Here is a 26,131-nt window from a genome sequence, read left to right on the forward strand (position 1 = left end):
CATTTTGAGATTCTCTTACACCCATATTTTATTCATGTAAAATAGCTATTGTAGCTACAGCTAAAGCTAACAAAACCATGTTAGGTTATGCTACTTTTTCTTAAGCTGACATAGCTTTTCTAGCTATGTATCTACAATACGTTACTTACATTGGTAACTTAGCTTCATTGGCTTTAGCTATGCTTGCTAAAGGTCACGTTGCATAAGTTAAAGCTAACATAGCAGTATTGGCCTAGGTAGTCACGTTAACATTGTAGTCAGTGAAACAGCACTACATATACAGTGAATTCCCAAACAGTAAACCAAACTTTTGTCTCATTAATGAATGTTACAAAAGGATAAAGCTGTTATAAGTTGCCTGCCCAATTAACGCAATGCATTCTAGGATCACTGTCAGTCCAAACCAGGAGGACCACTGTTATAATTAGCTCACTGAGCCACAACATGAAGGTGAAGGACAACATATCAAACTTGTGTTTAAATTTGGTTTATTCAAAATAAAGCAACAATAGACCAAGACAGCAGCAGGCAGAACATTGGCTGTCCAGGGAAAGAGAAAGAACAAGCTGTGGAAGCCTGCTTTTATGACCCTCCACCAGGTGCAATCCATTTGTAATCCTAAGTTAGTCTTTCCTCCTTGCCACCAACAATCACACTGCCACCCGGCGAAGCCAAAACTGGACAACAGAAAGACAAAATAACAAGTATAAAGGCACAACACAATATGGTTAGAGCCATCACAGCACTTTCAACAGTTTTTCTCCCTCTTTACCTGAAATTCATCCATGACACAAAAAAATCCTCAATTCAAAACTAAGCCAGAGAGGCTGCCTATTGAGCTGCACATTTGGTCTCCACTCAACATTGAAATGCCTTGTGGGGCCGTAACGTTACATGGGTGAGCTAGGGTGACTGATGTCATCACTAATGCCAGAGAATAGCTGTGGTCCATCACAAGTAAGCAGCATAAAACTTGATGGAGATACAGTAACAGAACAGCAGCTTCCAGTAGCAGTTCTCTATGTCACTGTTTATGTTGTATTGCTGTTTAAGATCGGCCATGTTATGGTAATGTACCATGTTTTTGTGGTCCACACCTATGCACATACCTGCAGAGAGCAAACATTGGCCAACTTATCCATCCAGGTTATTTATTGGTTGGGGTTCTAATTCCAGCCAGCTCTTTACCATCACACATTATATGTCCCCAAAGTAGTGCATTTCACCCAGTGCAATCAGAAAGAGAGATGTGGGGGAGATACAGAGTTCTTCACTTCCCATGAAGCCAGCTAACTGTGATAACATTTAATGGGGTGGATCTTTGCGGCCCGGGATTTACAGTGCTGAATCACAACCTGATTTAGGGCAGAGTCTCTGTGTGCTCTGACCAAATTAAGGTCTTTTATTGCAGCCAAACAGGGGGGAGTGGGCTGCTAAAGCCAACTCTTCCAGCTCATTTATGCAGCAGCTCTGTGGACAGTTTGGAGGGGGGCATATCAGGGAAATTATTGAGAGACTTGATTTCCAATGACAGCACTGGTGTGTTTCTGAGAACCCGCTTTGATGGTTATTTCCATGTTTTTGATCTCAGCCTCAGTTTTAATGAGAGGGCACAGAGGGATATTTGTAGGCAGAGGAAGCACAGTGCAAAAACAGAAGAAACTAGAGGTGAAAAGGCTTTTTAAGGATCCCCAACAAAAGCTTGTTCTTTAAAGACATGCTTTTGTGTCTTTGTATATTTGCTAGCTTGTTTTTTTTTTTATGTTTTTGCATATGAACACGACAGCAACAAGCCTCCCCTTTGCAGTTTTCCATTTCTGTCCTTGTGCTGATAATGTGTCATGCTTTCTTATTCCCCACAACCTCTTCTGTCTTCATCATCTACTCATTTCCCTTCTCTCCTCCCTCCTCTCTTGTCGTCAGAACTCCTCTGATCGCAGCAGGGGTGATCGGTGGCCTCTTCATGGTGGTGATCATGGTGCTGAGCGTAGCAGTGTCTGTGCGACGGAAGAACATTAAGAAGAAGAGAGCCCTGCGCCGCTTCTTGGAGACAGAGGTAAGCAGGGCAGTGGATGAAAAAGAGAATTTGCTGCCTGCAGCTCTGTGTGATAATGTCATAAGGCTAGGCACAACTGAGAATCATTGGTGACATTATAAAGGGAAACTTCTTTCTTTTTGCCAAGTCCAAAGTTAACCCAGTGCCTCCTCTCCCTAAGAAATATAGCTGCAGTGATACAATATAAACCTCCTATACTGTGCTATATTGTCCTTATGTTTTAACCATAGCCTGGGGGCTACTGTATCAGAAAGACTGACATTAAATGTGGAGGTGGAAAGGTGGGTATTTTTTAAGCGAGTAAGTGAAATGGATTTTCAAAATTGCAAAAGATTTATAGATAAATCCTGTAAGTGTGGCTATTTCAAAATATCCAGGGGTGTTTTTATACTTGGATTGTTTAGAGAAGTTATTCTACTGCAAGAAGGCATTCCCTGCTGGCCTTGTTCATTTGGATGTATGTGAACTCAGCAGTCACTCTCTTGTGTGAAACAAAACAAGCAAGCCAAGACTGCAGAGAAGAGGCCAGGCTCTGTTCAATTTGAACCCTTGACCAGTTTGTTTCCTGTGAGCATGCAATCAACCCGCCAACCAGAGTAAGTAACAGTCTGACCTATCGCATACATCAGTAGCAGTAAAAGCAGTAGTATTATTATTGCTTACTGTCAAAAGGCTACAAAAGGTCATTAGCATGAAAATAGTGTATAGTAGATCTTTCCATTTTGTCTCACTCATTGCTAAAGTTAGCAAAGAAAATCTTTTTTTTCTGCTTCATGTTCTCTCACACTGTGCCTCCAATGAGGTCCTCTGGCACCTGTCGGGGGGATGAAAGTGAAAATAAACCTAAGAAGTTGATGGCAGTTTTATTTTTATTTATTCTCTGCTATTGGACATGTGCCAAACTGGGCACATACTGTATTTTGTCCATTTAGGGAACACCAGATTGCCCATCTGTTTTTCCCTTTAGAGGGCACCAAAGAAGTCACTTCATCAACTTTTGTCTTTTTGAAGGGCCCCAAAAATGGCAAATCATATTTATCCCTTTAAGAGCGCACCAAAGAAGCGACTTCATAAAATGTTGTCCATTTAGAGAACACCAAATAATTCAATTTGTCAAACTTTATCCATTTAAGAGTAGACTATAGGGTGCTTTGTTTAGTTTTGTCTTCGAACAGGGCACCAAAGAGGGCACTTTATCATGTTTGGCTATTAAGAGGGCACAAAAAGGAGGTGACTATATCAAATTTTGTCCATTTAGATGGCACCAAAGATGGCACGTCTTATTTTTTCCCCTTTTAGAGGGCCCCAAAAATGGCACTTCATCAAATCCATTTAAAGAGCCATGAAGGTGGAAAGTTATATTTTTTCCTTTTTAGAGGACACTAAAGGGTACACTTTGTTAAATGTTGTTCATTTAGAAGTTACTGTTATCATCTGAATCATAGCAAAGGAAATGAGGTATAGGAGTGAAAACACCCCTCAAGTAATACAAGATGAAAATCAAGAAAGTGCATCTGCGCGGTTTTCTCATTCTTTTCTTATTTGAGTTCACCTGTATATCTGAATGTGTTTGCTGTGCAGCAGTGTGAGTGTCTTTCTTGTTTATAGCGCATCCACAGGGACATACTGTACAAAATAAGAGAAAAAAACAGACTGATTGAGTGGAAAACTGAACGAGCCTCCATGTCCCCAGCTGGTGACTATGAAGGAGGAGAAAGTGTCAGAAATTCAGGGACTCAGGTGTTGACTTTACCACCATACTGTACTGTAGAGGACACTTCTGTCAGAGAGAGGTAAGGGACCATACCATTAGGAGAGCAGAAAGCACTTTTCCTTCAGGTTAAAACAAGAAGAGTACATCATCTAATGCACTTTGAGTGTGCATTGTGAGAATAAGGTCCTGTTTCACTGCACTCTCTATCACAAGTATCAGTCAAGTGTGTCAGCTGATAGCTTTTACAAGATAATGACAAAATAGCACTGATGCAATATGGCCTCTTGCTGCATTTGTACTTCTTTCATATACAGCTTTCATGTAAACTCTTTACATTCAATTATTTTTAGGGTTTAAATTCCTGGTTACAAGAAAATCCTATTCATAATCAAAGTATCTTGCCATATGTAAAGCGTCAACAATATGATATCCTTTAACAATAGATTAAGACTGATAAATGCATCTTGTGCCTCAAGGGAATCTGCACAATTGAAAATGCTTTTACCAGGTGGAATTTTCTTTTAACAAAAGAAAATAGTATTTAAAAAGGAAACGCTTTGCAGAACTAGACGTTCCTGGTATGGTTTCAGCACTGTCTTCTACAGTGAGTCAGTGAACAGCTCCAGTGTGCTCCACTGAGCCTGTGGCACAGCCTGAACGCTTTCAGCACCCTGGATAGCTCCCTGCAGAATAGAATAGCATCCAATAGTGTTTCTGTGTGTGCATTGATGGATCTCCCTAAGACATCTGTATTGCCTCGTTTGTGTTTCTGTGTTTATGCATCCCCCCCACACACACACCCTTGTTTAACACCCCACAGAAGCTGATTTGTTATTCCATTTAAATGAAGAATGGCCATTTTCTTTTTAATCAAACAGTAACCATGAGCCAGAGGGACAGAAGCTGCCGGCCACAGCCAGGCTGATTTACACCCCTCCTGCCCCCTGCTCCCCCTCTCATCCACCACTCTTTTCCTAATTTTCCTTATATTGCTCCCTCTCTTGTGCTTTTGCATCCTCTGACTAATTCTGCTGCTCGTTTCTTCATCGCCGTCTTATTGTTGTTGTTTCTGCTAGAGTTCCTCTGCCCCCTCCGCATCTTCCCCCTGTTCGTCCTCTCTTATGAGATTTTTCCCCACTCATGCTATTAAATCTGTTCATTCCTCCACTTGAGCAGTAATGAGACAACAAAAGTGTCAACCCCTTCTCGGGCTGTACAATTATCTCCCTCCCCCTAGTCTTTTCCCTCCTCTTCCATTTCCTACTTCAATGTCCCTCTTCTGATCACTTGTAAAATGGAAATGTAACTGCATGGTTTAATTTTTCTTTCAAAAAATAATGCCATTTGAACAATGAGGCACATAAAGCATTGGATGAAGCTGCACTTAGGCAGCAACATGGATAGGAAATGAACTGCTATTGCAAATTTAATTAAAGATGGTAAATATTATCACTTTTAAGTACATATTCACAGCGGCATGAACCAAAATTCAGTCAATGATTCATGAGTTAAAAAGGAATAAAGAAAGGCTTACCCGTGAGGTGGAAACACAAAATCCGAAGGAAAACCAATAAGGTCCAACAAGACAAAAACACAGAAGAGCCTCTAGGAACATCCCCAGACATCACAGAGAGTGCAGGCTGAAGGTTTGATAAAACCAGGTGAAACAGAAGGGAACAACACTAAATACATTATGAGTAAATCCACTTTTACACCAAAAAGATTCAATGAAAATGAAACTTTTTTTCCTTTGTGTTTTCAAAAAAGTTCTTTGTTTGAACACCCACATACTGAGAACAATGGCTGTGCATGTTGTTGTCTGCCTACCATAAAATCCGGGAAAAATTTCCCAAGGGGAAAATGGATCAAACTGTCCTCTTGCTAACAATCTACAAGTCAGTCTGGCTGCACTCATCTCTGATGGATCTGCTTGCAGACTGTTCATGTGAAATGCTGTCTCTGTCAGAATAGTACAGCCATAATTTGCAGGTACAATGTATTTCCAATATCTTTTTTCTTTTTCTAAATTCAGCTTTTTTCATAAACAAACTGGCAGTAACATTTGAAAAAACACGTCACAAACACTGCAGACTAAGCAGCATTTCATAATTAAAACAACAAAGGTTAGAGGTCTAATCCCATTTTGGAAGTAACTAGAAGAATGGTGGCATGCTTTACTTCAGTTAGCTTTAGCAAAAGCTAGCATATCTGTGCTAGCTATGTCATTGTTACTACATAAGCTAATGTAGCTCAACAATGTGAGCTTTAGCAGGTGTATCAAAAGCTTCCGTAGCTAAAGCTATCATAGCTATGGAGATTATATAGCTGTGTAGCTTATATAGCTGCTTTGTGTTTAGCTTTAGCTTCGTTAGCAACAGCTATGTAGACAACCTGAAACACCAGATTGACATTTTTATATATGTACTGTATGAATATATTTCACATTCATCTGGGAAAGCTCCCATGTAAAGTATTTGGGATTGGCAAGACTTTTAAAAAATTCCGTCCATCACAATCATGATGGGCCAATCAGAGCAACAAGTCAAAATGAGGTTGTGCACATGTGCAGCTCCTCCATCATTAAAAGCTTTTAGCGTTGTTTTTACTCTTAAATTCATACAGAAAAGTGGTCCAGTTCTGATAAAACTGCCTCTTTGTTTTAGATACATCTAAGCTTATCTCCACACTGGAGGCAGCCATGGCTAACAGTTAGGATAAACCAAACCCCGCCCGTAGCTACTGCCTAGTTCTCCTCAGATGATGCTGATTGGTTCAAACGGTGTTCAGGTGGGCACAAACGTTATGGATTGGAGCTTTCAAGCTGGTTTTGACTGATGACAGACCTTTGCGAGGTTAAGCTACGTTAGCTGCTTAGTTTTGGTGTCTACATAGCTTATGCAGCTAATGGAGCTAAGTAAACTATGTTTGCTGCATTGAATGTTTTCAGAGAGAAGATTTTTCCCTGTTAGCAGACTGTTTACTCGGCTTCATTAAAGGTTTTGTAAACAGGTTTTGCAGGTCATGTTTTAATTTGAACTTGTAGTATCCTAACCCTTACCTTAACCCATACCCTAACCATAAAGTGTATTTAGTTCTGACAGAGACAGTTTCTTACAAAGACAGTCTGTGAGAGGGGCTGTCAGAGATATACTTTTTCTGGTATATCAGTTGGCTAGGTTTATAAGCTGTAGCTAGTTTTTTAGATGAAAGTAATACGCATTAAGAGTGTGGATTGTATTATGCATTACTGCTTACTGAAACCATGATGCGCATGTGCAAAAAGTTACTACATATTGTCAGTTTATATAACAATTTAGACAGTGCTGTCAATACAGTTTGCACTCTGGAACCCTTTTTGAAAACTTAGCATTTTCAGATGGCAAAATGCTACTGGCATGTCAACAGGCAGTGAAAGTAACTCAAGGTTAGCATTCTAGCTGAAATCATCATGTGAGCAGGGCCCAAATACACACAGGGTTATCAGAAAATGTAAGAAGATGCAGGTGAAAGCAATGAGGAAGGGTCACAATCCCACAAAGCATAGGAACACAATGGCAGGAAGTTAAAAAAAAAATGAGGAATACATGAAGACTGATAAAGCATTTAAACTTCTCCACTTAGGAATCTGTACTCCTCATAGCTGACCTTCTTAAAATGAGCTTTCATTTTTTAGATGTAGCTATTCTTACCACAAGAATCAAGGTAAACTCTTGGCCAATTTGGATATTAGCAATATTATGATATGTAATTCAATACGTAACAGTCTGTTTAGAACATTTAGAACAACACATAAATATTTTTTATATCGGGTTTGATTTTTTGTATTGGGTTTGATTTAATGACAACTTGGGGACAATTTATATTTATGTTTATATCTTGACCTGTTAATGAAAAGGATAATGATCACTGTGTCTACAGGACGGGTTACAGGGTAATAAAGTAATCTTATTGTAGGAGCTTTTGATACAGGGGTTGGTTTGCATTGATTCATTGATTAACTTCTGTGATACTGTGTGTGTTTTCAGCTTGTGGAGCCTTTGACACCCAGTGGAACAGCACCCAACCAAGCCCAGCTTCGCATCTTGAAAGAGACAGAACTCAAACGAGTCAAAATCCTCGGCTCTGGTGCCTTCGGGACTGTTTACAAGGTAAAGTATAGACTAAAATTAAAGAAGAAAAAACATCTCCATATATTACAGAAGCTTCTTGACCAAGTCACTTCCAATTTGGAGATCATGATGAGAATTCTTTAAAAGTGGAAAAGATGGATTACAGGATAATTAGTGACAGGAAATGAGAGGGAAGGCTGGAGGCATGGGAAGGAAAGAATAAGAAATAGCAGACACTGAGGCCTCTGGGCTGATAGTGAAATAGGAAGTAGCTGAGGTCACTACCAGTTTGCTGATTGGTTGGGAAAAGGTTAAGACAGACAGTCCTGGAATTAGAAAGAATAGATAGTCTCATTGAAATCCCCCACTGATTCACATTACAGCACATTTCTGGGTCAGAGGTATAGAAGCATGATCACAGATGTCTTTTCTTCAAACCTTCTTGTACATTTCCCTGGGGAATGTTTTCTCAGAATGTAAGAATATATCGTCCTTTCAAAGTCCCATGGGTGAGCCTGTGGACCTGTGGAGTTTTCCTTGGTGGCCATAGGCATCAGAAAGGAAATGTCCTCCACTGAAGCCTCTCAGGGTAGAGAGGCAGTTAACTGATGCAAAGATCAGATAGTCCTTGTGAATAGAATAAAAATAACGGAAGCAGTTTAATTTTATTGTAATATTATTTCAGGCACATCTCAGAGGTCACAGATAATATTGAAGGTCAGCAGTCACAATGCAGCCCACCGCTCTTTTGTCAAACATATTTCAATAATATTCCACTTTCATAAAAGCTTAGACCCTTAAAGAAGACTTGTGGAGTTTTGACTTCCAGTTGAGCCATGAAAAAATAGTTTTCCATTATAGGTGCAGACAGGCATGCAAGCATTCATGTAACTAACGTGAATTAACAGCAGCCAACACTGAAACAGACTACAAACTTCACACCACACGTTTATAATTTGAATGAACAGTGCAGTAAAGAGATATTTATTTGATGGAGAGGATGAGATGGAGGACAATCCTTTCTTTCAAAAGAATAATCCAAGAAAACAATTATAATATGAGAGAAAATTCTGCCTATGCTGCCTCTGCTCTCTCAAACAGCAGGACTAAATATCTTAAACTAATTTTGTGCTAGAAATCAATGGCGAACATGCACTGTTCAAGCGCTGCTGCAAGGTCGTTTCACTGTACAGGAGCATGAACAATTCACTGTCAAACGTGGTGTAATGGACAGATAAATTTCCTCTAAGGACAGTGTAAAGCCGACAGCCTGTCTGCACACTTTATTGATGAGACAGTTTATTTGATTTTCAATGACATTTCAAACTCACCAAATACTCAGCTCATTTTCTGTTTGAATGCCCTTTTTTGCAAATCATGTATTTCTTTCTGATAGGAGATGAGAGGCACATGGCAGCATAGTCAGATGTTTGGCTTAAACATATTTTTACTCTAAAGTGGCTTATGCCAAGTTCCTAGCTGTTTCATAGCACTTTAATGTTTATAAAAGTTTATTTTGGGATTCACAGTAAGGACTGACTGAGGTGGAAAGAGGAGAAAACGGGGACAGAGCATATTTAACACATGCTTTCATATGGTGGTAAATTGCACCATTGTAGTGTCATTGGCAGTGAGCTCTGGCCTTTTAGATGAAATGCTATTTGTAATGAGGTTGATTTGAATTTCGGAGAAGCAATTTCATGCTGTATTTTGAATACTCTTCCTGCTACTTTTCATTTACATACATGTACAGTGCTTAACAAATTTATTAGGCCACCTGTCATATTTGTCTCAAAGACCATCCAGCATCATGAAGTGCTTAAATGCGGACGCTTTCATTTTCAGTGAGTGATCCACATTTTACCATTTTGAACAGGAATGAGGGATTTCAAACTGAATTCACCCAAATTTGAGCCGGCTCACTGGACTTCTCTGAGAAGTCAGAAATGAATCACATGTAACATTCAACCACTAAAACTCTTTTTTTCTGTTCAGGAATGCAAGTAAATAATTATAATTTGACATATCAATCAAGAAATATTAATGTGCTTTACTATTTTTTCAGGGTTTTTTTGTAAATCAGTAAATTTGAAAATTCATGGATAACAATAATAATTATGTTTTAGCATTAAAAATATCATTTGGGTTAAAGAGCTTCTACATAATAATAATAATAATAATAATAATAATAATAATAATAATATAATATCTTGAATTTATATAGCGTCTTTCAAGAAACCCAAGGACGCTTTACAGGAACTCATAGACATGGACAAACTATGGGGTAGGATGAGTGTAAGGGGTGGTTTAGTGAAGACTGTAGGCTGTGGTGAACAGGTGGTGCTTGAGACGTTTTTTGAAAATGTCCAGAGATGGAGAGCTACGGATGTCTGCAGGAAGAGTGTTCCAGAGGGTGGGAGCTGCAGCAAGGAAAGCTTTGTCTCCACAGGTTCGGAGTTTGGTTTTGGGCATGGAAACTAGGCCGGTGTCTGAAGATCGAAGGTTGCAGGATGGTGTGTATGGATGGAGGAGATCAGAAAGGTATTGGGGAGCCAGAGCATGGAGAGATTTGTATGTGAGGAGGAGAACTTTGTAGTTGATACGGGACTTGATAGGGAGCCAGTGGAGGTGGATGAGGGTCAGAGTGATGTGTTGCCAGGGTCTAGTGCGGGTGAAAACTCTAGCATCATATCGGTGTATTAACCATTGCAGAAACATAAAAAATGATTTTGGTAATTACCAGTGTTGTTAATTCAGGGCAGCTGTGGCATAAACCTTAATTTGGTTAGGGTTAGGGTGGTCTAATAAATTTGTTAAGCACTGTAAATGAGACATGGAGGTGATTTCCACTGAGCAGTTTGTGTGCATTTTGTGCGCAGTTAGTGTGGATCCCCCCTTTCCGTGTACTCTGTGAATCTGGTGCAGTCTTTTTGCCATTTTTGGGGCTAAATAACTTGCAAAAAGCTGCACCATTCTTTAGCGGACTGCCTATAAGTTTAGGAGGGATGCAAAAAAAATTCCAGGGCCCTGGACACCCCTCTTAGTTAAGTGAAGTCCATCATCAAGGAATGGAAGGACTACAACACGTGTGAATCTACCTAGATCAGGCCGTCCTCACAAAACTGAGTGACTGTGAAAGAGGTAAACTATAGTGAGAGAGGCCACCAAGACAACTATGACTACTCTTAAGGAGTTACATGCTTCAAGGGCTGAGATGGGAGAAACTCATACAACAACTGTTGCCGGTTCTTCACCAGTCAAAACTTTGTGGGAGATTGGCAAAGAGAAAGCCACTGTTAAAGAAAACTCATTCTCAAAAAACTCATCAGGACTAGAGTTCACCAAAAGACATGTGGGAGACTCCATGGTCAAGTGGAAGGAAGTTTTTTGTGTTGATGAGACCAAAATGGTGCTTTTTGGCCATCAGACAAGATGCTATATTTGGGGGACACCAAGTACTGCACATCACCATAAACACACCATCCCCACTGTGGAGCACAGTGGTGGCAGCATCATGCTGTGAGGATGCTTCTCAGCCGCCAGCCCTGGAGGCTTGTAAATATGGATGGGGCAAAACATAAGAAAATCCTGGAGGACAATCTTATTCAGTCTGCAAGAGAACTATGGCTTGGGAGAAGGTTTATATTACAGTAAGACAATGATCTGAAGGGACAGTGAAAGCTACACAGAAATGGTTTAAAGACATCATTGCGAATGTTCTGGATGGCCGAGTGAAAGCCCAGATCTCAATCCAATAGAGAAATTGTGACTGGGCTTGTTCACTCTCGACCCCGTGAAATCTGACAGAGCTTGAGCAGTTTTGCAAAGAAGAATGAAGTAAAATTGCAGTGTTCAGGTGTGCAAGCCTGACTGAGATATATCTACACAGACTCAGTGCTGTGATTGCAGCCAAAGGTGCATCTACTAAATACTGAGTTAGAGGGAGTATAGTTGTTATTGTTGAAAGGTCTCAGCTTATTTTGAAGTCTAACCCTTGTGTTTTAACAATGTTGTGTTTTCTCAGCTGTTTTCAATGGGATTTGTGATATCTTTCTATGGTTCCCACTTTGACTAGATCTCTCTTGTAGTAAACATTTTGAACCTTTTGGTACATTAGAGGCAAAAATGAAAGAGACACAGCAAAGCCCACACAAATGTGAAAAGAACGGGAAATGGCAAGCTAAATTAAACAGCAAAAGACTGTAAAAAAAAAAACCCAAGTTGTATGTGAAAACAAACAAAATTAAACTATATTTTATTGCCTCAAAGTGTTGCTTTCACAGGATATCAATCAATTTTCAAATGTCAACCTGGGGCATTGGCTTGCTCCTCGCTGAGTTGACTAACTGACCTTGACCAGCAAGACTTGTGCTAAGTTCAGTAAGTGTTGACATGTTGACTTAAATCCATCCCACAGGACAACCTCGATTCTAAAGCCCCCCAAACCCAATGGCTGAGCCAAGAAAAGTTTCCCCTATGTCAGTTAGCGCTGAGGCCTACTGCTCCTTCCATGACAAACTCTAACCAGCCTCACAGCAAAACTGTTGGTGTACACTGGAACAAATAAACTAAAAATAAGACTACAACTAATCTGGTTCTTAAAAGAGACTGAAAAATGGCAGATATCATCCTTATAGTCAGAGATAGAGAGCAGGCATCAGAAACATGTCAACATGAACACAAAGAATTCAAAGAATTCAAAGAGAGGTATAGCTACAGCAGGATGTACTGTATAAAACAATGCAAAACACACACTGTGACTAATACATATGTGCTAGTGCAAGTTCTAAGATCTTGGTGACCTCTGATTTAAAAATACTCCTTAAAAATACTCCTTCCCCATCTCCTAGGAGGAGACAGGGCATATCTTGCCACCTGCATGTCAACACAACTGTGGGGAAAATGAATGACTTAGACTAAAGGCATGCACTCAAATGCACAAACACACATGAATACTAACAATATCCAGTACACTCAGTACCCTATAATAACAAAGTGAAATCTTTTTTGTTAGTTTGTTTGTTTGTTTGTTTTGTTTGTTTTTCAAACCAATGTTTGGCCTTATTTCTTAACATTATGTCTGGAGGAAACCAGGCACCGTTCATTACCTGCTCAATACTACCCTAATAGTGAAGCAAGGTGGTGGCAGCATCATGCTGTGGGGGTGTTTTTCAGCAGCAGGAAGAGTCAGGGTTGAGGGAGACCTGAATGGAACAAACTACAAAGATGTTCTCAGTGCAACATGACAAAAATTAAAAACAAAAGTTAGGGGAGTCTGAGTACCCTCTGAATGCACTGCATGTACAGTATATATAACTGCTAGGGTTTTTGAAAATATGATGTTTTGGCATATTTATCTATAAATTAATAAAAACTGAAAGAAAAGTGAGATCTAACTCTGACATGATCTTGTATTCATTTTATTTTGCATTTTTCTGGTTTGATTGGCAGTGCATTAACCTGAAAATACCTGTTAGTCATATGCTTTCTAAACAAGACTGATCAAAGAAGAACGACAAGGAAAAAAAAGGAACATTTTGGGGTATTTCAGTAGAGGGTAAAAGATTTCATAATGCTCCCAGTGGTTAAAGAGATATGATATAAGCCCTCCTTTTTGGATCATTGGGTGATTTGGGGGGAAAATGATTTATTGGAAGGTTGCCTTTTTCATTCATGGAACTACTGCAGTCAACTACAAAAAACTGATTTACAAAAACTTTTAGATATGAAATTAATGTTACATAACCCTGAAAGCAGCAAACTTCAATCAATCTTTCTGCTGTGAAGTGCCTGCAAAATAAGACTGAGTTTGGAAGTAGTTATCAAATTGAAATTACAGCTTTGAGTGGGGAGTTTTCGTAACTCTTAAGTGAAGGTGTTGGCCTTGCCTGGGATATGTAGTCACATTAGAGGAGAGAAAAGTTGGGACACATTTGAAAAATCTAGAATAAGTTGACATGTACTTGATTCATCCTCTCTTTAAAACTATCTGACCACTCTAGCATCAGACAAATAACTTTAATCCCACCGGAAACTTGAAATCTAAACATAAGCAGTTATCACTAGAGTCTTTTTGAATGACACAGAAATGGAACATTATCATTCACTAATGAGAATATTGAAGATGGTTTTCATATAAATCCTCAGTTAAAATTGTTACTGTTGAATCTTTGGTATTTTTCTGTCCATAAATTCTTTCTGTGGTGAAGCTGTGTGACTTTTAAGTGTTACAGTAGCTCATCTTCTCTGTGTCTGTTTTTTAGGGTATTTGGATTCCAGAGGGTGAAACGGTGAAGATTCCTGTAGCCATTAAAATCCTAAATGAGGCCACAGGACCAAAGGCTAACGTGGAGTTCATGGACGTGAGTATCTTTGAAACCTAAATCAAAACAAAATAGAACTACTTCTTTTAAGATGCCTTTCTATTACTAGTTTTCTAGTGTGAAACTTAAATAAGCTTGAATAAGAGTTTAACTCCAAGAGAAAAAATGGTCTTTCTCAATGAGTGCTTTCTCAATTTGTGAATTTTTACACCAGTAAAACAACTAACAGGGCACAGAGGCTTTTTGACACATAGTAAAGTTTGGAAATGGTCATTTTAGAAGACTGAAACTAATTATTTTAAATGAATTACTGAAAACCCAGCTAAGACCCCAAAGACACTAGAGTTGAAACCATCAGGGCCCCCCAGGACCCCTCCGTACTCCCACATTCAGACACACGCTGCCCTAGGCTCCCAGCAGAGTGCACAAGGCCCCATTTATAAAACATTCACAGCTTGGCTCATTTCAAAAGGAAATGTGGGGGGAAAAAAATCAAAATTATTACCCTGTGATGATGCAATGCAGATGAAATAACCCCCATCAACACACAGACGCACACACATAGACACACACAGTGAAAGTGACCCAATTGCACTCGTGTTTTGCACTTCATTTGACAGTCTAACGGGGAGAGTTTTGGAGTGTTAGCATTTCTATTTTTATCAGGACATCTTTGATGAACAACCTACGTGTGTTTAATTTAATACTTTATGTGCCGGGGGAGCTCGTCTGACAACCAGAGAGGCAGCAGACAACCCAGGGTGATGTCAGGATATACTTTACAATAAGAGACTGAGATGAAGATCTATACAGAATGGATATCACTGTTTAACTAAAAGTGCATTTACATAATGGGATGATGTACAATAAGCAGTTTGTTAAAACCTAGACAGGGTGAACAGAGGATCCTCTGCTATAACAGCAAACTCTTTTTATTTTATCCTACTAATTACTCTGCTACTTTGTCAGCAAAACAACCATATGACGCACAATTTGACCCAGACATGTACTGTATTTGCTGATTCAAAAAAGAAAATATTCCTTCCTCTAAACACCCAAAAGAGAAGTTTGCATTCCAATGGACCCAAACTTACAAAAATTCTAAATGTATTGCCAAAACATCTACATAATGAAAGAGTTAAAACTTTTCTCTTTTAACTGTTGGACTAATGTATATTTGTTTGATTATATTGCATATTTTGTAGTAATGTGAAACTACTTTAATACATTTCATACACTGCAACTAATGATAAAGCTTTTTTATTTGTGAGTTATATTGCGTGTGATTAAAATGGCTTAAGGAAATGCTTCAAGAAAATGTTATTTTTGATAAATGACCAAAAAATGAATGGGAAAGAAGTAAAATACAGTATTTGTAAGTAACCCAGTTATAGACTAGAGAGCTAAAAGGTTTTCTCTGGAAATGGTTCTGTTATGTTTTATCTTTTATTTTCATACTGTATTGAGCCACTTGTTTAGATAAATACAGACTTTTATTTTGAAGGAGGAAAGAGGAATGATATCAAAAGTTGTGATACCAACTTAATAACTAGAAGTTGTACTTGCACAGAGTTACTGAGGAAAAATTAATCAAAAAAGGACCAATAAGAACAAGAGCTGCCCGACAATTAAAAATTAATCTAAATAATTATAGACTTTGTGATTAATTAATCATAATTAATCACATTGGTGGATGATTTGAGAAAAATTGCATTACTGTTAGTTTTATGACAATAATAGTGACAAAACAATCACAACAGCCGTGTTTCTGAATGGCATCAAAACTTTCTACTAGCTTTTGAAACAGGAGATGTGAAGACCGGGGGCAGACCATCCACTCACTAGTCTGTCTAGGATGCTGTAAGATGTGGATTTTATCTATAAAGTTCTACAATTATATGAGCACAGAAAATTTTTTGCATATGTTCAAATCAGATTTACAGACTTTAGCCAGTTGTGTGATGGCATGAGAGTTTGAAACCAACATTAATGAACTCTGTAATTTTTCACAGTGACATCATGAGCGATTAGAATTAGGTTTGCTGGCTCTCACCCAAGCATTGTCAGCCAAAGGACACGTGTAGGTGTCACTGAAGGTCACATGAACACAAGGAAGGCAGGAGAGAGTGATGGTGACAGCTTCTCACATAGTATGTGTACCAGAAAGAACACTTATTCTATTTCTTTCTTTTTTCTTTCTTTTTTTTTTTTTAATTGGATTATATTTTGGGCTTTTTTTTTTTACCTTTATTTTGACATGACAGCTGATGAGAGACAAGATATATGGAAAGAGAGAGCAGGGGTAGACATGCTTCCAATGTTATTTGCATTATTTGCCAACTGGCCTGTGTCTCTCAAAAGGGCTGAAATTTGCCCGTAGAGATGAAAAGGCCTCCTATATATCAATATAATTCCTCAAGAGTGTACAATCAGAGCTGCCTCCCTACCAGTGAGCAGTTCTTCAAAGCTATAGTCTGCAATAGAGCAATTGTACACCTGAGGATGTCGTAAATGACATATCAGAATGTGTATTTAAAACAGCTGTGTTAAACACTGTAAGCTTTCGGATGTATGCATTTCTATTTATGTATGCATAACATGACACGAAGCCAGATTCTCATCCACAACCCCTATTTAACATTGCCTCAGATGGTTGTGTGACAGGGTGTGCATGCAAAGCTAAGGATGCTTATTTGCATGGCGTGCTGGAGAAGCTACACTGACAGTCAGAGGAGCTTAAAAGACTTCTCACATTAGATTTGTTTTTATTTTATTTGCATAGGAAGAAAAGTGTTTACCCAAAAGATTGCATTACCCAGGGGACTGTCATTTCTAAGTGACACTCAAAATACCTACTCACAGTTTGAAAGAGAAGTTGCAGGTTCTTACATAATTGCATAAAGAATCTCTTTATTTCATGTTAATTTATTTTGTTTGTTCAATTTTAAATCATTTTCTCAGTTTATTTCCCAGTAATACCTTACTTCACATTCATGCAGTCCCACATACTTCCAGCTGTATTGACTGCAGAGCAGCTTGGGCTCAGTGTCTGCTCCAGGGAGCTTCAGAGCTAGTTAGAGGGGGGGAAGAGAGTGCCATTCATTTACTCCAACTGTCCATATTTTCCCAGCTGGACTGGGAATTCTGACTGGTGACCTTCTAGCTGCAGGCTACACTTACTTGCCACTGACTGTCTGAAGAATGTCACCAAGGATTGATTGTCCTTTAGCCTGTGTACGTTTATGTGTGTGTATTTCACAGTGTGAAGTACCTGCTCTTTATTTATGGAGTAGTAAGCAGTGCAAGGTGTCTCCTTTCTAAAAGCATGAAATGTCCAAAACAACCAATGCTGAACTCAAAACCCGGTAAGATTACAATGCGGGTAAACGTACACATGTGTCAGAATGTGCACGTTTTTCATAGCATGTAATCAGAGTAGCTTCTGCAGGAAGAGGGTTAATGCTACAGTATGTTGTTCCTGATGAAAGAAAGCAGGGTGAACCATTGTGTCTGTCCTTGGAAACTGCACTCTGAGATGCTTTTCCCCAGTGTAAGAAGGCTACCTTCTGTTCTTTTCATTAAGGGTTTTCCTCAGTAATTATCCTAGAAGTATCAAACACATAGAACACCAAAATAAATCCAATGTAACAATACCAAATACACAACTGATGCCCCCCCATTGACATTCCGGCTGTTAATTGGAGTATGGAAGTTTAGTTGTGTACATATTGTACTTTTAAGAGAGCAATGGTTTATTATTGTGAGCATTTAATACCATAATGCAAGACAACTGATACAATAGGATGAACATTTCCTCTTTTATACAGTGAAGATGTAAAGGAAATTGTTTCTTGCCTAACACACTTAAAACCGTAGAGGTCACGTATTTTACCCCTTTAAGACAAATTTATATTGGTCTCAGAGGTCCCCAAAACACTCCTGTGAAGTCTGATGCTAAAAAAAACACTCCAGTATTGGATTTTTGCATGTCTATAAAACCCTCTGTTTCAGCCCAGCTCAGAACGAGCTGTTTCTGTGTCTGTGGCTTTAAATGTTAATGAGCTGTCTGACTCCGCCCTGACCCCGCCCCTCTTAGGAAATAGATGTGGCTTAATGTATGTGGCTGTCCTGATCCTCAACAGGAGAGGAGGGCATAACTTTCTTCCAAGTGGGGAGGGCTAACCAAACCTGGGGGTGGTGCACACATTTTCTGAAAGGTGGAGGGGGTGGTTCTGATTTTTGGGGGGATTATGGACAGGCCAGGGGCACATATTTTTGTTTGAAAAGCCTGAAAAAAAGTGTATTTTGTGTAATATGTGACCTTTAAAACTATGCTGTATCATCCTCTTTTTTTTTTTTTGATGATTGACAGGATTCATGGCCGGCCCCCTTGATTTGCTGATTATTTGATCTATGCAGCTCACAGTCCACAGATTTTTGAACAGTGTGGTGTTAAAGACTGACAAGTTTAGACTATTAAGCATCTTTACTTGGAAAAAAATGTATTTTGAATGTAAATGATCACCATGGCAATGCTAATTCTGTTAGCATATTAATGATGTGTCAGCATCAAGCTATTGAAGTAAGATGTAGATCCCTATCCAACTGTGGGCATTTAAAACCTCCCCCAGCAGATCAGTGCATCAAATAGAAATACAACTATGTTTGTGAAAGAAAAATAAAATACTGACAGCTTTTTGCAGCACAGCATGTTTTTATAATTGATGAGAGTCCTAATAAAGTATTCATTTTATTAATTCCAGTGACAGTCCTTTAAGTATATTTACTGAGATTATTTTATTAAGCTTTCATTTGGTTTTAATTCTGTTAACAAAGGAGAGGCCTGTTATTATTTTATTAATAATAGTAAGAATTTTGTAGTATAATCCATCAATGTAACTTAAAGAGAGATTCAGTATTGGTTCTTCCAAAACATAAACAAAGGGTTTTTTATGTCAAAAGGTTGCATATTTGCTGTTTTTTTGGACTGATAGTAGATTTAAGTACCCAATCAACGTGGTCTGATTCAATTATATGACAGAGAAAGTTTTGGGTGCTCTATTCGTTTATTTATTTATTAACCCCTTCACACATATTTTAATCTACATAGATTATCCCCTTGGTCTAGTTTAAAACATTCCCTCATGCTTACAGTTTAGGTATCTCCTGTAATGTCAGATATGAGAGGAAGCAGCCATCAGAGATTTATTTGAAATGTATCCTATCCAAGCAGTGGAGCAGGGTAGAAAGGTCTGTTACAAACCTTGGTCTGATCTACCCTCATTATTACTGCTTGGTGTCAAATGCCATTAATTCCAATCTCAAGCTCACAAGCAGATGCAAGTGCAAATAATGCAGGTGGTGTGAGGCATGAGCCTGGCTGTAACTCTCTGTCAGTGTTCAGTGCACCTCTGTAACGTGTTTTATCTTCTCAGCACACTCATAAACATATGCTGCATATTTATATTTCTTTGGTAGTTGCAGTCAAACAACAACAGATGAAGGTCTATATTTGGCTTTGGCAGTTAGTGTGTAATTCCAGTGAAAGATTGCATGTCTTTGTGCTACGTTCATAGGCTTCAGTGTGGACTCATGTACAGTAACGTTTGCTTCTGCTCTAGAAATGCCATGTATAATAAGATTCACTCGAAGCTACTTCAGGCTCTCAAATAATGATCTGAGGCAACTCCTTCATATGTACATGTTTAAAACATACAGAAGCGTCTCACCTTGATGTGTAGTATTTACCACATTTCCACTCTTCTCCAAACAACACTGACGGTGTGAAGCAGTCACTTTGATGTCAATCATTCCTGACTTACTCAAACCTTAAAGTTCATTTTTTAAAAGCATCCAACATAAACACTGGCAGTGAGTGATATTTCTGCCTGTTTGTTGTTTTTTAACCTTTGCACTTACGTTTTTCCTTTAACTTAGGAAAACCACATGGTTGAGCAGAAAACTTAAACTTAACTAAACAGAGAGGGATTTTATATGAAAATGCATAAAGAAACAAAAGTTTTTGACACAACGTAAAGAGAAAAGCCCGTGTGTGATGACTTTTACTCACAGGACCTTCATTTTATCCAGTTAGTTTTATCATGAAAATGTAAATTCAACTGGATTTTGCAGAAATGTTAGGATTATAAACACCTGGCTGTAGTGTCCTCATTCAGTGTGAGGAAACTCTCAACCAGGCCTGCCCACAGACTTCACTGGGCCCCTGACAAACCCAGAGAATGGGCCCTCCCCAGCTGAGATTTCTTGATAATATTAATGTATGTGTGTTGGATCAGTAGCATTGATGCTGGTCTTGGTGCCACTTTTCTCCAGTTTCGCCTATGTTTTCTGCCGTTTATGCCACCTTTGACCCATTTTTGCCACTTTCTGCCATTTTTGTTGCCACTTCATACACATTTTGGAACTATTAACCTGTTTCCACCACTATTTAATCCTTTCACCACTTTTCCTGCTGATTTTTGTCACTTGTAGTCCCTTTTCAACACTTTTTCTGCACGTTTTTGCTCCTTTAGACCCATTTTTGCTACTTTAAGCATCATTTTGCCACTGTTTAAGCCATTTTTAAAATTATTGACCCCTTTGTACTACTTTTTATGACCAATTTTGCTAATTTAACTTTTCCACTTTTCACCTCTTTTGTTGCCTCTGTTATTCCATTTCCCTCTTTTGACCAATTACTGGCACTTTTTAATACTATTTCACCTCTTTTTATATCTATTTTTTCCCCTTCATCTGTCTATTATTGCCTTTTTAAAAATATTTCGCCATGTCTTTTCCCCCTTTTAACCAAATTTTGCCATTATCTGCCTGGTTTATTCCTCTTTTTGATCGAGTTTAACTACCTGGTCTGCCCATTTTTGCATTTTTAATGACATTTTGCCACTTTTAACCTGTTTTCACATCCTTACTGCATCTTCCTGTCACTGCCGTTTTTTTTTTTTTTGTTGTTGTTTATTTGTTTGTTTTTTACCGATTTATGCAGCTATCCACCTAATTTATGCCTTTGATAACCTATTTTTTCCACTTTTTAATCTTATTTCACTACCTTGTCTGCCCATTTCTGCCACTTTAAATCAATTTTGCTAGATTCCACCCATGTTTTGCCTCTGGAAACATATTTTTGCCTTTTTTCACCCATTTTAAAAAATATTTCACCATGTTTTCTACCTTGTCTTTTCCCCATTTTTGCAACTTTCCACCTATTCTTGCCTCTGTTAACTAGTTTTTGCTGATTTTAACAATTTTATTCTATCTTAAGAAAATGAGTTTACATTTTAAAGAATGCTACATACTCTGGCACAAATATAAAAAGCTATTTGTTGGTTTGATAAGAGTAGTTATTTATCAGGTAAAAACTGAAATAAATTTGGTTATCCAGCTAAACTTTACAATTGAGCATGACTTTGCTGACCAGTTAAGCTGGGCGCCATAAAGTTCTCCCCTTATCCCCCCTTACAGGTGGCCTTGCTCTTGACTAAACACCAAGTTAAACCAAGTTTACGTTTCTCTCATTTACTGTAAACATGGTCCATATCTATGGTAAAAACTACAAAACACATCTAATATTAAGTGTGATTCATCGTCTGCTATTGTTACACAAGAACTGCATCCCACATTCACATGAGAGAAAACTACAAATTATCAAAACATATTATTTAAATACCTCATGACATATATTGTCTAACATCCCTATAGTAACATAAATTACCTACAGCATTGTCTGTCTGCTGTCTTTCTGTCGATGGCTATGGATTGTCTTCAGCATGTCCTGTCCATCTGAGCTTGCTGAAACTGCTGAATAATCCCCAACAAACAAAGCCCTGTGTAGTTAAGCACGGTGTAATGTGGGAAAAAATATGCATATAAACTAGAGAACAAATAAGACACCAATGAGAGACTATCTACTAGTTCCCGCTTTATTAATGGGAAAAGAATCGGCATGGTGAGGAAGAAAATATCCATAATTTAGATGAAAGAGGAATTAATAAACCAGAAGTAAACAAGAAAAAATGATTTTTTCCATGTAATTTAGAAAGATGTCCACAATGAAAGAATCTGAGTCACACAGTCCACAGATAACTTCTTCTTCTTTTTTTATTATATATTTTAATTGTGTGCTGCTGCTTCCAGTGACCTATACTACAGGATCTGTTGACACAGCATGCTAAATTAAATCCAAATGCTTTCCCCCACATGCCTCAGTGTAAATCTGTCTCATTCAGGAGGCCCTCATCATGGCAAGCATGGAGCACCCCCACCTGGTCCGCCTGCTGGGCGTCTGCCTGAGTCCCACCATCCAGCTGGTCACTCAACTGATGCCTCATGGGTGCCTGCTCGACTATGTCCATGAGCACAAGGACAACATCGGGTCCCAGCTGTTGCTCAATTGGTGTGTCCAGATTGCCAAGGTAAGATGGTAGAAAGTTGCTTTGGAATTGTCATGCTTACTGTTCACTTAGTTTGGTTGGTGATTGACTGTCTGCTCTACAAAACTTAAGCACTTCTCTTTTCGTCTTCTTTTCTTACCACATCTTTTAGTGAATTTTTTCCTTTCCAAAATTGACAGCTTTTATTGTCATGGTATGGCAGGATACAAGGAGATTAGGAGTATTATTCCTGGTTGGTGTATACAGGCCTGCCCTCAGAATGGGCTGGGCTCCTGTCCTGAAAAATCCAGCAAATGGGCCCTCCCAAGTTCTGATTTATTGATTATATCAGTGCATGTGTGTTGGGTCAGTAGCATTAGTGCTAGCATGCAGGCTAACAATTACCTCATTGTAGTGCTGAAACATCTGTCTGTTATGGGTTTCTGATGTTAAAATTATTTATTTATGCTTCTTTTAGAACCCTTTTCATCATTTCCACCCCCTTTTACTACTATTTTCATACTGAACCCTTTTTTCCTCTTTAAACTGATTGTTGCCACTTTTACCTTTTTGCAACTATTCAACCTATCCAACCCCTTTTCCCCCTTTAGGCTTAACTTTTTTTTCCCCAGTTTTAACCTATTTTTATCACTTTTTAAATGATTTGTCTCAATAACCCACCTTATAATGGATTTTAATCATTTTTCCTGTCAATTTTTACCCCTTTTTACCACATTTTCTTCCAATTTTTGCCACTTTCTGCCAATTTTCTGCTTTTGTGCCTCTTTTTGCAAAGATCACATTTTTACCCTCCAAGTTATTTCAGTTCCTTCTACTCCACTCTCTAGCACCCCAAGGTTTCTGCACAACAACCCTGAAGTCTAAGATTACTTAGCAAATGGTTTATATCAGTGTGCCCTTTCACATTGTTAACGTTACAAAAAAGGCAATTCTGTTTTAAGAAAAGGGTTTACATTATGAAAAACGTTAAAAAAAAAACAAAAAACTAAAGCATAAATTAAAAGATAAATAAATGTCCCTTTTTGTTGCTTTGATAAGGGTGGTTATTATTCAGGTAAAATATAAAATATCCTGGCCACAGATTATATTTTCAATGGACCATGACTTTCCTGACCTCCATGGGCCCCCCTCCCCTTTATGGGCGGTCTTGGGTGCATAGAAGTTAAGACGACACACTTGTTTTCAGTATTCAAAATATTCAGACGGATGAAGCACATTTCCATACTCCATGTTAGGTGTTGTTGCAACCATGCACCCTTTTATGGAATGTCCATCCATCCATCCATCCATCCATCTTATTCAATGGGACTGATCTCAGCTGTCACTGGGTGAGAGGCTTTAGTCATGTCCCGCCAGTCAACCACATATAGAAAGTCAAACAAGCAGTCGTGCCCTCACTCACATCTAAGGACAATTTAGAGTCATCAATAAATCTAACAAGCGTATCTTTGGACTGTGGGAGGAAGCAGGAGCTGCACATACTAAGAACATTGCATCCAGAGTATGTGTCCATGTCTACAAAATGGCTCCAGCCAGACACAAGAATTGGATTTTGGTTGAGGTCTGTGAGTGTGTGAAGGATTCAGACAGCAGCGCCCCTTACCAGCCTCTCTGGAGAACTGAAGTAAATAATTCAAGGCCTTGCCTGACTTTGGTGGGGGAAGTATTGAGTGCAGGGAGCTCAGTGTTACAGGATCATGGGTGTTGGAGTGCATTCTAATCATTTTAATCTAGTCGGCAATATTAATATGTGACAGATGCACCTGGTAATGATCTCTCTTTCTCCAACTCTGTCTATAAATATGTAGGGTATGGAGACAAACTACAGCAGAAATCTCTTCAGCAATGTGTAACCCAAACAACACCTGAGGAATAGGCCTTTACAAACTATATTTTATTCATATGTTTAATTTTTAAATAGTATACATGGAAGAGCACTGTAGGTAAGGTAGTAAACCTCTGGTTATGATATATTTGTACCTCCAAACATGCTGCATTTGATAAACTGCAGAGGAAATTATACACAGAGGAATAAGTTATTGTTCAAGAACAGAAAAGGTGCAGAATGAAAATGACTCAGCAATCACAGCAGCCCCAGATTTAATATCTTAGGGAAATATTTCTGTTTCCATTTTTGGCTAAATCCGACAAAGCTGGATCTCTTGTGAGGTTGTTGAGGAAAAATATTAACCCATCAATAAAAGTGTTTTTCATATATTTCTATTGAAGGCAGCAGAAGCATGCAATAAGTCTTGCCACACTGGCAAACCTCCCATGCTGTGCAACACAAATATTTGCACGACATGAAATTAATCACACAAATTACTTTGTGGGGAATGGATGTAGACAGGCTATATATACATGAACAAATATATGCCCACTGTGAACAGTTGTCAACAAGGAAGGATTTATAATTCATAAAGGGTAGATATAATGATTTATTATTTACCACCATGTGTTTCAGGCATTTATTGTGGAGTGTTTTCAGTAATTGGCTCCTGCTTCATGGGACTGAAAAAGCTCTCAGGGGGCATGGTTAATAAGTCCAAGTTCAAGTTGGTAATTCTAGTATGATCAAAAAGGGTAGATTATAGGGAATTTTACTGCAGGTCCCCAAGCTCCTGGGTAGAACAATAAAATAAAAAGCTCAAGTGTGGGAACTTTAAGCAAGGGGCAAGTAAACACAGGACCTCAGGTGTCTTCAAAATGAAAATCAGGAGGATTTTGGAAACTTATCCAAGAGATTTACCTCTTTGAAAATTTTATGGCTGCACAGCAGCGCAGTGGTTAGTGCTGTTGCCTCACAGCAAGAAGGTCCCTGGTTCGCTTCCTGGTCAGGGTCTTTCTGTGCGTGTTTGCATGTTCTCCCCAGGCATGCGTGGGTTCACTCAGGTTAATCTGGCTTCCTCCAACCACCGAAAACATGCTCATTAGGTTTATTGGTGACTCTAAATTGGCCATAGGTGTGAATGTGAGCATGCCTGGATGTCTGTCTCTATATGTTAGCTCTGCGATTGACTGGCGACCAGTCCAGGGTGTACCACCTGTGTCTCACCCAGTGACAGCTGGGATAGGCTCCAGCCCCCCCCAATGGGCTAAGCGGTATAGAAAATGGATGGCTGGAGGATTTTATGCTTCCCCAAAATCAGTGCAATCTCATAAACAATTATCTTACATTGCTGGGCTGTAAATTAATGTATGATCTGTCCAGAGGTGGACTTTACATTAGGCAAAGGTAGACAATCACCTGGGGCCCCAGGGTACTAGGGGCCACATGAGAACATAATTAACCCTTTGTCCTGCATCAGCCGGTACTCTGGTTGTTTGGGGTTTTAAGAGGTTAACACACTCATTAAAAGTGTGACATATGAAGTAAACTTGGTTATGTTTTACACTGTCAGAAAGACAAATCTCAGGATACATGCATATACATGTATACATGTACCCTATGTCCACTTGAGGCTTCTGTATAATTTCTTACACATTTTTTTCTTGGCACACATCCACGACCTACTGGAAAG

General features: G+C 38.8%; 1 protein-coding gene across 1 annotated transcript in view; it reads left to right on the top strand.

Moving 5' to 3' along the window:
* The window catches only part of LOC121522464 (receptor tyrosine-protein kinase erbB-4-like), a 536,924-nt gene that overhangs the window by 449,682 nt on the left and 61,111 nt on the right, over window positions 1-26,131 (top strand). Inside the window, exons 17-20 of the mRNA XM_041806890.1 lie at window positions 1,924-2,056; window positions 7,796-7,918; window positions 14,143-14,241; window positions 22,446-22,631. Of these exons, the coding sequence (XP_041662824.1) occupies window positions 1,924-2,056; window positions 7,796-7,918; window positions 14,143-14,241; window positions 22,446-22,631 (541 nt within the window). The remainder of the gene's footprint in view (window positions 1-1,923; window positions 2,057-7,795; window positions 7,919-14,142; window positions 14,242-22,445; window positions 22,632-26,131) is intronic.

This window comes from Cheilinus undulatus, linkage group 15 (assembly GCF_018320785.1).
Source record: "Cheilinus undulatus linkage group 15, ASM1832078v1, whole genome shotgun sequence".
In the NCBI taxonomy this organism is placed as follows: domain Eukaryota; kingdom Metazoa; phylum Chordata; class Actinopteri; order Labriformes; family Labridae; genus Cheilinus; species Cheilinus undulatus.